The 14,184-nt window shown below is 42.1% G+C and overlaps 1 protein-coding gene across 5 annotated transcripts in view; it reads left to right on the forward strand.

Moving 5' to 3' along the window:
• Positions 1–14,184, forward strand: part of ANKFN1 (ankyrin repeat and fibronectin type III domain containing 1) — a 486,838-nt gene that overhangs the window by 410,810 nt on the left and 61,844 nt on the right. For all 5 annotated transcript variants that reach the window (XM_070772500.1, XM_070772498.1, XM_070772499.1 and 2 more), the window contains 3 exons: positions 4,158–4,257; positions 4,566–4,698; positions 5,176–5,292. In XM_070772500.1, coding sequence (XP_070628601.1) covers positions 4,158–4,257; positions 4,566–4,698; positions 5,176–5,292 — 350 coding nt within the window. The remainder of the gene's footprint in view (positions 1–4,157; positions 4,258–4,565; positions 4,699–5,175; positions 5,293–14,184) is intronic.

Here is a 14,184-nt window from a genome sequence, read left to right on the forward strand (position 1 = left end):
TCCCTTGGACTGCAAGGAGATCCAACCAGTCCATTCTGAAGGAGATCAGCCCTGGGCTTTCTTTGGAAGGAATGATGCTAAAGCTGAAGCTCCAGTACTTTGGCCACCTCATGCGAAGAGTTGACTCATTGGAAAAGACTCTGATGCTGGGAGGGATTGGGGGCAGGAGGAAAAGGGGATGACAGAGGATGAGATGGCTGGATGGCATCACCAACTCAATGGACATGAGTTTGAATGAACTCCGGGAGCTGGTGATGGACAGGGAGGCCTGGTGTGCTGCGATTCATGGGGTCACAAAGAGTCGGACACGACTGAGTGACTGAACTGAACTGAACTGAACTGTAGGGTGATCTGGCATAGCTTTATCTTTAGGAAAGTAATAAAGCCAATGTCAGAATCTTTAGGTGCATTCGTATGCTAATCAGAGTCTCGACAGACACTATTTCCAGTGTTCTGCCTGGAGGATAGAAGTTTGAGTACCAGTGTTCTCAGAATCCAGTGGGGAAATACGCTGTAAGGAAGCTTTCATTTAATCCACTTGTTTTGAGTACATACCACTCTCCTCTTCCATTTATAACCACACATCATGTCTTTCACGCCAGAGAGCTCTGTTTTTATTCTTTCCTGAAATTAAGCTATGGTCTTTCATCTAGAATGAGGAAGGGATAGGGAAGGCCATCTAGACCTCTAACTACTTTTTAAACAGATTTCAACAAACCTTCCTCATTTTAGCTCCACATTCACCATTCACTTCCAGCAGTGTATGATGCCCATGGGGTGAGTCATGTTACTTTTCAACTTTTTCCACTGTTGGTTAAGGATTCATCTTCCTCAAGTCTACTAAATCCCTCTGTCCATCTGCTTCCTGGCTATCAAAATTCACTTGCTTTTATCTCCTTTCCCATCTCTTTGTCTTTATAGATTTACATTCCTTCCTCTTTTAAAATCTCTTAAATTTTTAAATCTCTTAAATTTTTAAATCTCTTAAGCAAGAGAATTCCAGAAAAACATCTATTTCAAATGGAAAAGGTCAGTTTTCATTCTAATCCCAAAGAAAGGCAATGCTAAAGAATGTTCAGACTACCGCACAATTGCACTCATCTCACAATCTAGCAAAGTAATGCTCAAAATTCTCCAAGCCAGGCTTCAATAGTACATGAACCGTGAACTTCCAGATGTGCAAGCTGGATTTAGAAAAGGCAGAGGAACCAGAGATCAAACTGCCAACATACGTTGGATCATTGGAAAAGAAAGAGAATTCCAGAAAAACATCTACTTCTGCTTCGTTGACTCTGCTAAAGCCTTTGACTGTGTGGATAACAACAAACTGTGGAAAATTCTTGAAGAGATGGGAATACCAGACCACCTTACCTGCCTCCTGAGAAACCTGTATGCAGGTCAAGAAGCAACAGTTAGAACTGGACATGGAACATTGGACTGGTTGCAAATTAGGGAAAGAGTACATCAAGTCTGTATATTGTCACCCAGCTTTAACTTATACACAGACTACATCATGCAAAATGCCGGGCTAAATGAAGCAAAAGCTGGAATCAAGATTTCCAGGAGAAATATCAATAACCTCAGATATGCAGATGACCCCATCCTTATGGCAGAAAGCGAAGTGGAACTAAAGAGCCTCTTGATGAAGATGAAAGAGGAGAGTGAAAAAGCTGGCTTAAAACTCAGCATTCACAAAACGAAGATCATGGCATCCAGTTCCATCACTTCATGGCAAATAGATGGGGACACAATGGAAACAGTGACAGACTTTATTTTCTTGGGCTCCAAAATTACTGCAGATGTTGACTGCAGCTATGAAATTAAAAGATGCTTGCTCCTTGGAAGAAAAGCTATGACCAGCCTAGGCAGCATGTTAAAAAGCAGAGACATTACTTTGCTAACAAAGGTCCATCTAGTCAAAGCTATGGTTTTTCCAGTAGTCATGTATGGATGTGAGAGTTGAACCATAAAGAAGGCTGAGTGCTGAAGAACTGATGCTTTTGAACTGTTGTATTAGAGAAGACTCTTGAGAGTCCCTTGGACTGCAAGGAGATTGAACCAGTCAATCCTAAAGGAAATCAACCCTGAATATTCATTGGAAGGACTGATGCTGAAGTTGAAGCTCCAGTACTTTGGCCACCTGATGCAAAGAGCTAACTCATTAGAAAAGACACTGATGCTGGGAAAGATTGAAGGCAGGAGAAGGGGATGACAGAGAATGAGATGGTTGGATGGCATCACTGACTCAATGGACATGAGTTTGACCAAGCTCCAGGAGATGGTGAAGGGAAGCCTGGCATGCTGCAGTCCATGGGGTCACAAAGAGTCAGACACGACTGACCAACTGAACAACAACAACAGCTCTGCTTTTAGTAAGGTTTGGAAGAGAGTAGCATGTGATGAATATGTTCAGTATGCTGCCTTTAATCAGAACTCCCAGCAGCATTTCAAATAGGATATGGCCAGCCAAATTCATGTTGAAATTAGAAGAAAATGCTTTCGCTTTGTCCTGGCAGGACTAACCACTATCAGCACAAGCTTGAAGCTGGCATGAAAGCTTGCATCAGTCAGCTCATTCCCAGCTTGTCCTATAGGATCATAGGCAGAGCCACACTGGGCCTCAGGCACAGGCCATCTGCCCAGGTTTCCATATCTAAGAGCAGTAATAGACTGTTCTCATCCCCAGTAACAAGTCTGTCAAGAGTCTGGTGACGACCCCAACAACCTCATCTTCCCTTCATTAATTATACTTAACAATTAAATCAGTGATCATCTAGTTCAGCTTTAGGGAGCACTGCTTGCAAATACTGTTACAGGTAATCTACTACTTTTTTTTTTAATTGAAGGATAATTGCTTTACAATATTATGTTGGTTTCTGCCATACAGCAACCTGGATCAGCCATAAATATACATATGTCCCCTCCCTCCCACCCCCTACCCCATTCTACCCCTCTAGGTTATCACAGATAGCACCAGATAACCTATCACTCGGAGAAGGCAATGGCACCCCACTCCAGTACTCTTGCCTGGAAAATCCCATGGACAGAGGGGCCTGGTAGTCTGTGGTCCATCGGGTCGTGAAGAGTCAGATACCACTGAGCAACTTCCCTTTCCCTTTTCACTTTCATCCAGTGGAGAAGGAAATGGCAACCCACTCCAGTGTTCTTGCCTGGAGAATCCCAGGGACGGGGGAGCCTGGTGGGCTGCCGTCTATGGGGTCGCACAGAGTCGGACACGACTGAAGTGACTTAGCAGTAGCAGTAAGCTATCCCTAGGTTATCGCTGAGCTCCCTGTGTTATACACCAACTTCCCACCAGCTGTCATTTTACATATGGTAATGTATATGTTTCAGTGGTACTACTTTTATCAGTGAGAGCTCCAAATTGTAAATAAAAGAGCTAAACAAAAGCAATGGATGATTTGCTCATCACAGTAACCACAGAACCTAACATATAGTAGTGTCCCAATAAATATTTGTTCAGTGAATAAATGTATTCTTCTGGGTACGGGTTTATCTTTTATTTTAGACAAACCACTTAACCTCTCTATGTCAGTATTTTCTTCTGAATAATGAGGACATTAAGCGTGCCTACAGCTATTTTTGTAAGCCAACATACACACTGCAAAAAAAAAAAAAAAAAAAACTACCCCAGAATATTAGCAATGGTTCTGCTAAAGTGGCTGGATATCATGTGTGGGGTTTTGTTCATTTTCTATGCTCCAGACTTCCTGTAATGTGCCTATATTAATTTTATAATGAAAAAAAAATTAATGGAATATGTAGTCTAATAAGAGTTTTGCCAACATTGAGAAGTGAATATTAAAAGGCAATATGGGCCGGGGACAAAAGTCGGTTCTTTTTATCCCACCTCATAATAAATAAGGAGGATATAAACAGAACACCTGCGTGATTGCCCCTGGAGTTATAAATGTTACTCATCTTCAACATTTTTGAGGAGCTATTCATTAACTGAGTTAACTACTGGCATCTCAAGATACAGAAGCCTCTGGACAAAGTGAATGAGCTGAGTCCCTCTGAAACTGAACATAAGTACACTGAGAGGACAGGGGAGAGAAAGGCAAAAGATGGGAAGAAGGCTCTGAGAGTGCTCTTTTTCCGGTGAAATTCACACTGTATTTTTTTCTGTGTTCCAGAAAGTTCAAAATTGCAAACCTCGGGCCGTAAGCAGTCAGTCTCCAGGAGCCTGAAACACCTATTCCATTCCTCAAACAAGTTTGTGAAGACCTTGAAACGGTGGGTCCTTTGTAGTTTTTCCAGGAAGTCTTAGCGTCTCAGGAGTCTACTGATTTTGGTTCTGAGGGGAAACCCGGTAAATATTTCTGTTTTATTATTAAAAGAATATAAAATTCACCTTTGTTCTGAGAATCTGGACAAAAGAGTTATTTCTTTGAATTCTAGCCAGTAAATTTGTGGTACTTAACAGGAATCTTTTTATAGGTATATTTCAAACTATCATTTATCATGCCCCAAAATATTATTTCCATGATTCAGGCGTGGAGAAGATGGTTGAGGACAATTTTTATTTTGCTTTTTCTTTTCAGGGGACTCTACATAGCTGTTATATTTTATTACAAAGACAATATGTTAGTCACCAATGAAGATCAAATACCGATTGTTGAAATAGACGACTCTCACACCAGTTCCATTACACAAGATTTTCTGTGGTTCACAAAGGTATCCTGAGTTCTAATTTTATTCTTCCCCACTTTGCACCAACAGTACCTCACATAAATCTCTAAAACTTTAGTTGAGAAGTTGAGGAGTCTCCAGTGAGCAAAATATTGGAGTGGGAGTAAATCATCTCAATGGTCTCTTTCTGGCCCAATATGCCCTTTGTCATTAAAATGCTAAAATAGTGTCTACACTACATTTTCAAAGCAAAGAAGCCTCCATCCTGTCAGATTGTGTCTCCACTATTCTGAGTTATGGGATCATTTGGCAAAGACTAAAATGGGGATCTGATTGTTTCGTTAACATTCAGATCTTTTTCCAATTGGACAGAGATCAAAAAGTTGTTTTGCATGTATCTGAAAATGGACTGGAGAACAAACATCGGGTGTCGGGTTTCCTTCCCCCTGCTTTGCTTTGATGCCACAACCTAAATCATGCACTGGCTTGGATGATGATGTGACCTCGTGAGTTCTTTTGCAGCTGTCCTGTATGTGGGAAGATATAAGGTGGTTGCGGCAAAGCGTACCTATCTCCACGTCCTCGTCCACAGTATTACAAACTCGGCAGAAGATGCTTGCAGCAACAGCCCAGCTACAGGTGAGGGGCTAGGTTTCAACACAGACCTCCAAGGAAATTTTGGAAACACATGTCAGTTAAGTTACCGGTCCCACCTGGAAAGGGAAAGGGTGGGCTCCTTGCTGGTTTGGATCCTTAGACGTATGAAGTCTTCTCGGATACTCTGAGCCGTACACCTGTCTTTGTAGTGAACCTGTGCTTTTGGTGCTCTCCTGGGGGAGGAACAGAGGTTTATCTTGAAGAATCTAGAAGTAAACAAGGAGTAAAGAGACCTGAATTCTGGATCTGATGTTAATCGGTCAACTCATTTCTGCTTTCTGGATCTGAGTTTCATCATTTGCACAATAAGAGTTTGCCTAGCTCTCTTGATGAGTTCTGGATGTTTTGGTATCCTGTGGATCTGTATGAGTGTACAGAGATGGAAAAAGAGACCCTCAGATATTTTAAAGAGCTTCTTCGCTTGGTGTTATGGGAAAACAAATCTATCTGCATACATTTTTAATAATTAAAAAACAAACCAAAAAAACACAAAAAACTCTTAAAGACTTATCTTTCATTCTGAATTTAACCCTTCTGTACTATTAACCCAATCAGATCATATCTCCAAGCCCTGCAAGAATCTTTGTCAGTTACAGAGCTCCTCTTAGAAATGACATTGAATTCTAGCCAGGCATTTCTGGGTTTCCCTTTCATTGTTCTGTTTTTGTTTCAATATTATCTGTATTTGTGGTTCTTAGCACAAGAAAACCTCTGCTACATAGAATTAGGATGTTTAAGGTATCGATGAGGCTTTATCAGAGATGGGTTGGTGATGTTGTTCAGTTGTTGGGTCGTGTCCAACTCTTTGTGACCCCATGAGCTGCAGCACACCAAGCTTCCCTGTCCTTCATTAACTCCCAGAGTTTGCTCAAACTCATGTCCATTGACTCAGTGATGCCATCCAACCATCTCATCCTCTGTCGCCCCCTTCTCCTCTTGCCCTCAATCTTCCCCAGCATCAGGGTCTTTTCCAGTGTGTCAGTTCTTCACATCAGGTGGCCAAAATATTGGAGCTTCAGCACCAGTTCTTCCAATGAATATTCAGGGTTGATTTCCTTTAGGATTAACTGGTTTGATCTCCTTGCAGTCCAAGGGACCCTCAAGAGTCTTCTCCAGAACCACAGTTCGAAAGCATCAATTCCTGGTGGCTCAGACAGTAAAAAGTCTGCCTGCAATGCAGAAGATCCAGGTTCGATCCCTGGGTCAGGAAGATCCCCTGGAGGAGAGCATGGCGACCCACTCCAGGATTCTTGCCTGGAGAATTCCATGGACAAAGGAGCCTGGTGGGCTACAGTCCATGGGGTCGCAAAGAGTGGGACATGACTGAGCAAAGAACACTTTCACTTACCGTGATAGGTATCTACCTACAAAGCTAGTGTATAACATAGGGAGCTCATCTTTCCCATTCTGTCGTTTTCCTGTATTTCTTTCATTGATCGCTGAGGAAGGCTTTCTTATCTCTCATTGCTATTCTTTGAAACTCTTCATTCAAATGGGCATACCTTTCCTTTTCTCCTTTGTCTTCAGCTTGTGTCTTCAGTAAGGTCTAAAAAACAAAAAGTGCCCTCAATTTCAACTCACTCTTTTTTTCATTAATTTATTTAACTGGAGGATAATTACAATATTGTGATTTTTCCCCATACATCAACATGAATTGGTCACAGGTATACATATGTTCCCCCCATCCTGAATCCCCCTCTCACCTCCCTCCCCACCCTATGCCTCTGCGTTGACCCCAGAGCACCAGCTCTGGGTGCCCTGCTGTATATATATGGAATTTAGAAAGACAGTAACCGTGATCCTGCAGGCAGGGCAGCAAAGGAGTCACAGACGTAAAGAATAGAATTTGGACTCCGTGGGAGAAGGCAAGGGTGGGATGATTGAGAGAATAGCATTGAAACATATACAGTACTATATGTAAAATAGATGATGGCCAGTGCAAGTTCAACTCACTCTTGATTGCATAATCTTCTCCTTCAACTCAAGATGTTCTTGGAGCTGGGCCATGATGACTGTGCTAATTTCAAAGAGGCTTTTCCTTTCCTCACTGACCAGCTATAATTGGACTAAGCCACTATACCTCAAAAACAGCTCTTTGTTTAGGATAAACTTCATTCTCAGCAGGCCCCCTGGTCCCTTAGTAAAGTTCTTTCTCAGGAGTCCTTAGCGGACCCTCCCATTAGCCTACCATACAACCCAGGAATGTTTAGATTACAAACTGAACAACTTTAGAATTTCAAATGGGGCTCTTTATTTTATGTTTATTAGACTCTTCCCAGAACACCTTCATCTAATATCAGAGAAGGATTAGGCTGTCTCAAGTGATTGCATTTAAACACTGAGGGGCTAGAGAGAAGCCATAATGGTCAGTGTGTCCTACTCAACAATTCAGTTCAGTTCAGTTCAGTTCAGTCACTCAGTCATGTCCGACTCTTTGCGACCCCATGAATCACAGCACGCCAGGCCTCCCTGTCCATCACCAACTCCCGGAGTTCACTCAGACTCACGTCCATCGAGTCAGTGATGCCATCCAGCCATCTCATCCTCTGTTGTCCCCTTCTCCTCCTGCCCCCAATCCCTCCCAGCATCAGAGTCTTTTCCAAGGAGTCAACTCTTCCCATGAGGTGGCCAAAGTACTGGAGTTTCAGCTTTAGCATCATTCCTTCCAAAGAAATCCCAGGGTTGATCTCCTTCAGAATGGACTGGTTGGATCTCCTTGCAGTCCAAGGCACTCTCAAGAGTCTTCTCCAACACCACTCAACTATTACTCCCATTGAAATAGCTCTTGGATTTGGTGCCCCCGATATATCGGCCCCCATCACTTTTCATAATGCATCTGCCCTTTTCTGAAGTCATTTTCCTCTTTGTCTAACTTAGATTATTTGGCCAATAATAATTACCCTCTTGAAAATCCTCTAAATTTCTGACCACTCCCTCCCTCCACATTATTTATTTGGAAAAGATCCAAGCCTGGATAAATCCAACATGCATTCACTACTCTGGAGCAGTTGCACACTGCTGTGTTAAAAAAAAATAAAATTACTAAACAGGGACAGGGAATATGATTGGCTTTATAGCTTATGTTATTACTACAATTCTCAGGTATAATATTACCTACTGATCACGTTCCATTTCTCTACTAAATTCACTTTCCCAAATTACAAGGCAACTATTTGAAACCTTCTTCATTCTACCACATCCCCTCCCCTTCCCCACACTTTCCATCCCCACATCGGGATATAGTTTACTGTATAACTCTTTAAGAAAATAAATGGGAAATAATTATTTGTCTATGACCAAATTGCAAAGCCTCCTTGTACTCTTCCTCTTTCTTCTCCCCATTCCAACAGACAAAGCCTCACTCCTCTTACCAAAGGCTCATCTCTCATATGTGCTCTAGATCTCAGTTCTTCCCTCCCTTCTTCAACCACAATCACTCTTCTCCTCCTTAGACCCAAACTTGAAAGAGTAGCCAGCATTCTCTTTCTCCATTCATGTCCTCACTTCCCCTTTAGTTCCAAGCTCTCTCCCTGATTTTGCTAACGTCATGCCTACCAAACTGCTCTCTCAGGCCACCAATAATCAGAGGCAGATGACGTTCATAAATCTTGAGCTTCAGGGTCCCTCACTTGCATGATCCCCTGTGGGTGTGGGAATTGTGGAGTGTTTAGGGAGGGGAAGCTGAGTTACAACCAGCAAGCATTTCTGGTAAACTACCTAAAGAAAGGGCTTCCTAGGTGGCTCGGTGGTAAAAATCTGCCTGCCAATGCAGAAGACACAGCATTGAATCCTTGGGTTGGGAAGATCCCCTGGTGAAGGAAATGGCAACCCACTCCAGTATTCTTGCCTATAGAATTCCATGAACAGAGGTGTCTGGTGGGCTATAGTCCATAGGGTCACAAAGAGTTGGACACAACCGAGAGACTGAGTATGCATGCATGCCTAAAGAAATCCCAGATCAAAAATTCCAAATACTCCAGTATTGGGGGAGATTTTCTTTCTCAGTCTAAAATATTCACTTTTATTTTTTTAAAGTGACTTTTATACCTAATCTTCATGTTTGTAATTTTTTTATTCTTTATCTTAAAGAGGGCCCCCAAACTGTGTGGTCAGATCAGATCAGTCACTCAGTCGTCTCTGACTCTTTGCGACCCCATGAATCGCAGCATGCCAGGCTTCCCTGTCCATCACCAACTCCCAGAGTTCACTCAGACTCATGTCCATCGAGTCATTGATGCCATCCAGCCATCTCATCCTCTGCCGTCCCCTTCTCCTCCTGCCCCCAATCCCTCCCAGAATCAGAGTCTTTTCCAATGAGTCAACTCTTCCCATGAGGTGGCCAAAGTACTGGAGTTTCAGCTTTAGCATCATTCCTTCCAAAGAAATCCCAGGGCTGATCTCCTTCAGAATGGACTGGTTGGATCTCCTTGCAGTCCAAGGCACTCTCAAGAGTCTTCTCTAACACCACAGTTCAAAAGCATCAATTCTTCAGCACTCAGCCTTCTTCACAGTCCAACTCTCGCATCCATACATGACCACAGGAAAAACCATAGCCTTGACTAGACAAACCTTTGTTGGCAAAGTAATGTCTCTGCTTTTGAATATGCTAACTAGATTGGTAATACCTTTTCTTCCAAGGAGTAAGTGTCTTAATTTCATGGCTGCAGTCACCATCTGCAGTGATTTTGGAGCCCAGAAAAATAAAATCTGACACTGTTTCCACTGTTTCCCCATCTATTTCCCATGAAGTGATGGAACCGGATGCCATGATCTTCGTTTTCTGAATGTTGAGCTTTAAGCCAACTTTTTCACTCTCCACTTTCACGTTCATCAAGATGCTTTTGAGTTCCTCTTCACTTTCTGCCATAAGGGTGGGGTGGTGTGGTACTGGCCCCTAAAAAACTTGCATCCATCCCTCCAATGATTTCAGTTTCACTATATCCGATAGACACTTTTAAATCCTCTTTGAAGCTGACATCTCAGTAGCATTTGATACAATGGTCTTATTCATTTTAAAATTTTAAACTGTCACATCACTTGGCTTTCATGACTCCACACTTTCCATATTTTTCCAACTCTCTGGTCTGGCTCAGTCTCCTTTGCTAGCTTGAATGCTATTTCCTCCGATTAGAATCTGCTTCTGCTTCTTTGTCTCACTAATTCCTACATATCCTTCAGATCTCAGCTTCATTTTTTAAAATTAATTTATTTTTTATTGAAGGATAATTGCTTTATTCAGCTTCATTTTTATACTTCCTCAGGGAGCCTTTCTCTGATCTCCCAATTAAGTGAATCACTCGCAGAGCACCTTGTATTCTTCATTCAGAATGGTGACCAGAATCCCATCTGTTAATTATTCATATCATTTTTGGTCAGTGTCAACTTGGACTGTGAGTCCCTGAGAGCACATCTCTGTCTTGGTTATCACTATATCCACCATGTGTGGCACATGGCAGATCCTCTTTACCTACTTCCTAGATAAATGTATGTATCAGTCCAACCTCTGTACCCCTAAAATCACATTTGAGGATACTCTATCTGACCAAAGGGAAAAGGGATTACCATAGTTTACCATAGATTGCCATAGTTAACAGCTGGATAGTTCTCTAGCCCCTCACAGTGACCAGTGCCTTTGAGCATTCAAAATAGTTACCCCTTGCAGCGCCACAGGCCAAAGCGCTGACTACTGAAATAATAGAAGTCACTTTCATCTTTTTTTTGTAGGAAATATTGCCCAAGTTCCTTACTGATCTTTAAGTGAAAATGTCTGGACTTACTGAAGCCACTCTTTTGGGGAGAGCAGGGGGTGACAGGGCACAGGAAAAACTTCACAAAATAGGAAGAAGTATAAATTTGGGGAGATTTGTATGTAATATTTTAGGTCTCCTTACTAAGCTAACATTTCTTACAGTGTTCTGAGAAACAGCATTCTTAAATAGCTTGACTGGCATCAGCCATACATAAACCCTGTTGCTTCACCTATGATGTATCTCATTTTAATCTCCTCCCATTTCCAGCATCACTATCACTGCCTCATTACCCCACGTATATCAAAAGCTTCCAAAGTCATCCTCCTGCTTCCAGTCTTCACACCCTCCAATCCATTCTCCATACTCCTGCCAGAGTAGCCAATAAAAGGTCCTGACCATGTCATTCCATGACTTCCATTTTCTCGAGAGCGGCCCAGACATTTGACCATGGTACGCACAGGTCTTCCTTGCCATTTTTCTCCCCCTCAGGGGTCTGTGAATCCGTCATCATAGCACATGCAAACCGCTGTGCCTTCTGAGCCTTATTTTCCAGTTTGTACTCTATAGGGAGGCTCTTTAATACATGATAATAAATAACAATCACAAAACAACAACTTTCGTTTCCCTAACAGAGTAAATGCCAGGCACTGTGCTAAGTTCTTTACAAACTATAGCTCATTATCGTCACCACACCATAATGTGAAAGTACTATTATTGGCATTCACTTAACACAGGATAAAACTGAGGCCTAAAAAAGGAAAATAACTTGCCCAGGGTTCCACAAATACGAAATAGCAGAGTATGGATATAAACTCTGACATATACGACTCCACAGCCTGCGTTTTTTCCCACTGTTTCATCATCTTATCGTGTATTCATTTTACAAAAAACAAACAAAAATTTTGAAAAGAACAAATTATCTACATTATAGTCTAAAAAGAAAAAGTGAAAGTCTGTTCTGCATCATTTGGAGTCTATTTAGTAATGAAGTGAAGTGAAAAAGTCACTCAGTCGTGTCCAACTCTTTGTGATCCCATGGACTATACAGTCCATGGAATTCTCCAGGTCAAAATACTGGAGTGGGTAGCCTTTCCCTTCTCCAGGGGATCTTCCCAACCCAGGGTCTGAACCCAGGTCTCCCACATTGCAGGCGGATTCTTTACCAACTGAGCCACAAAGGAAGCCCAAGAATACTGGAGTGGGTAGCCTAGCCCTTCTCCAGCAGATGTTCCTGACCCAGGAAACTTTATTTGGAAGAAGGTAAAGTCACAGACACCAAATTGCCAACATCCACTGGATCATGGAAAAAGCAAGAGAGTTCCAGAAAAACATCTATTTCTGCTTTATTGACTATGCCAAAGCCTTTGACTGTGTGGATCACAATAAACTGTGAAACATTCTGAAAGAGATGGGAATACCAGACCACCTGACCTGCCTCTTGAGAAACCTATATGCAGGTCAGGAAGCAACAGTTAGAACTGGACATGGAACAATGACTGGTTCCAAATAGGAAAAGGAGTACGTCAAGGCTGTATATTGTCACTCTGCTTATTTAATTTATATGCAGAGTACATCATGAGAAATGCTGGGCTGGAAGAAGCACAAGCTGGAATCAAGATTGCCGGGAGAAATATCAATAACCTCAGATATGCAGATGACAGCACCCTTATGGCAGAAAGTGAAGAGGAACTAAAAAGCCTCTTGATGAAGGTGAAAGAGGAGACTAAAAAAGTTGGCTTAAAACTCAACATTCAGAAAACGAAGATCATGGCATCTGGTCCCATCACTTCATGGGAAATAGATGGGGAAACAGTGGAAACAGTGGCAGACTGTATTTTTTTGGGCTCCAAAATCACTGCAGATGGTGACTGCAGCCATGAAATTAAAAGATGCTTACTCCTTGGAAGAAAAGTTATGACCAACCTAGATGGCATATTCAAAAACAGAGACATTACTTTGCCAACAAAGGTCCATCTAGTCAAGCCTATGGTTTTTCCTGTGGTCATGTATGGATGTGAGAGTTGGACTGTGAAGAAAGCTGAGTGCTGAAGAATTGATGCTTTTAAACTGTGGTGTTGGAGAAGACTCTTGAGAGTGCCTTGGACTGCAAGGAGATCCAACCAGTCCATTCTGAAGGAGATCAGCCCTGGGATTTCTTTGGAAGGAATGATGCTAAAGCTGAAACTCCAGTACTTTGGCCACCTCATGGGAAGAGTTGACTCATTGGAAAAGACTCTGATGCTGGGAGGGATTGGGGGCAGGAGGAGAAGGGGACGACAGAGGATGAGATGGCTGGATGGTATCACTGACTCGATGGACGTGAGTCTGAGTGAACTCCGGGAGTTGGTGATGGACAGGGAGGCCTGGCGTGCTGTGATTCATGGGGTGGCAAAGAGTCAGACACGACTGAGTGACTGAACTGAACTGAAGGTCACAGTGGTAAAGAATCCACCTGCCAGTGCAGGAGACACAAGAGACGCAGGTTCAGTCCTTGGGTTGGGAAGATCCCCTGGAGTAGGAAATGGCAACGTTCTCTCGTATTCTTGCCTGGAAAATTCCATAGACAGAGGAGCTTGGCAGGCTACAGTCCATGGGATCACAAAGAGTTAGATGTGACCCAGTAACTGAGCACGCACACAAAAAATATGAATACTACCTGAGCAGGAGAGATACATATCTGCCAACATTTGGATTAAAAAAAAAAGAAGAAGAAAGATTAGAAAGCCTGTAAGTGACCAAGACCCCACAATGTTTTTTCCCTACTTTTAGGAAAATGGCAGAGGCCCCAAAAGGCAGAGGTGTACCTTCCTCCTACATTGAGAGATGTCCCAACTACTTATCCTCAAAATATAATAATCTGACATTATAGATTGGGTTATATTAAACTTCCCTCCTCTACAGCTTTTATTGTTGTGAATTCATTTATTTTATTTTTTAAATTTTTATTGGAGTACAGTTGATTTAAAACGTTGAGTTAGTTTCAAGTGTACAACAAAGAGAACCAGTTATATACTTACATATATCCAGTCTTTTTTCAGATTCTTTTCCTATATAGATCATTAAAAAATATTGAGTGGAGTTCTCTGTGCCATATTCTAGGTCTTGTCTTTATTAGTTATCTATT

Source organism: Bos indicus, chromosome 19, assembly GCF_029378745.1.
Source record: "Bos indicus isolate NIAB-ARS_2022 breed Sahiwal x Tharparkar chromosome 19, NIAB-ARS_B.indTharparkar_mat_pri_1.0, whole genome shotgun sequence".
NCBI lineage: Eukaryota > Metazoa > Chordata > Mammalia > Artiodactyla > Bovidae > Bos > Bos indicus.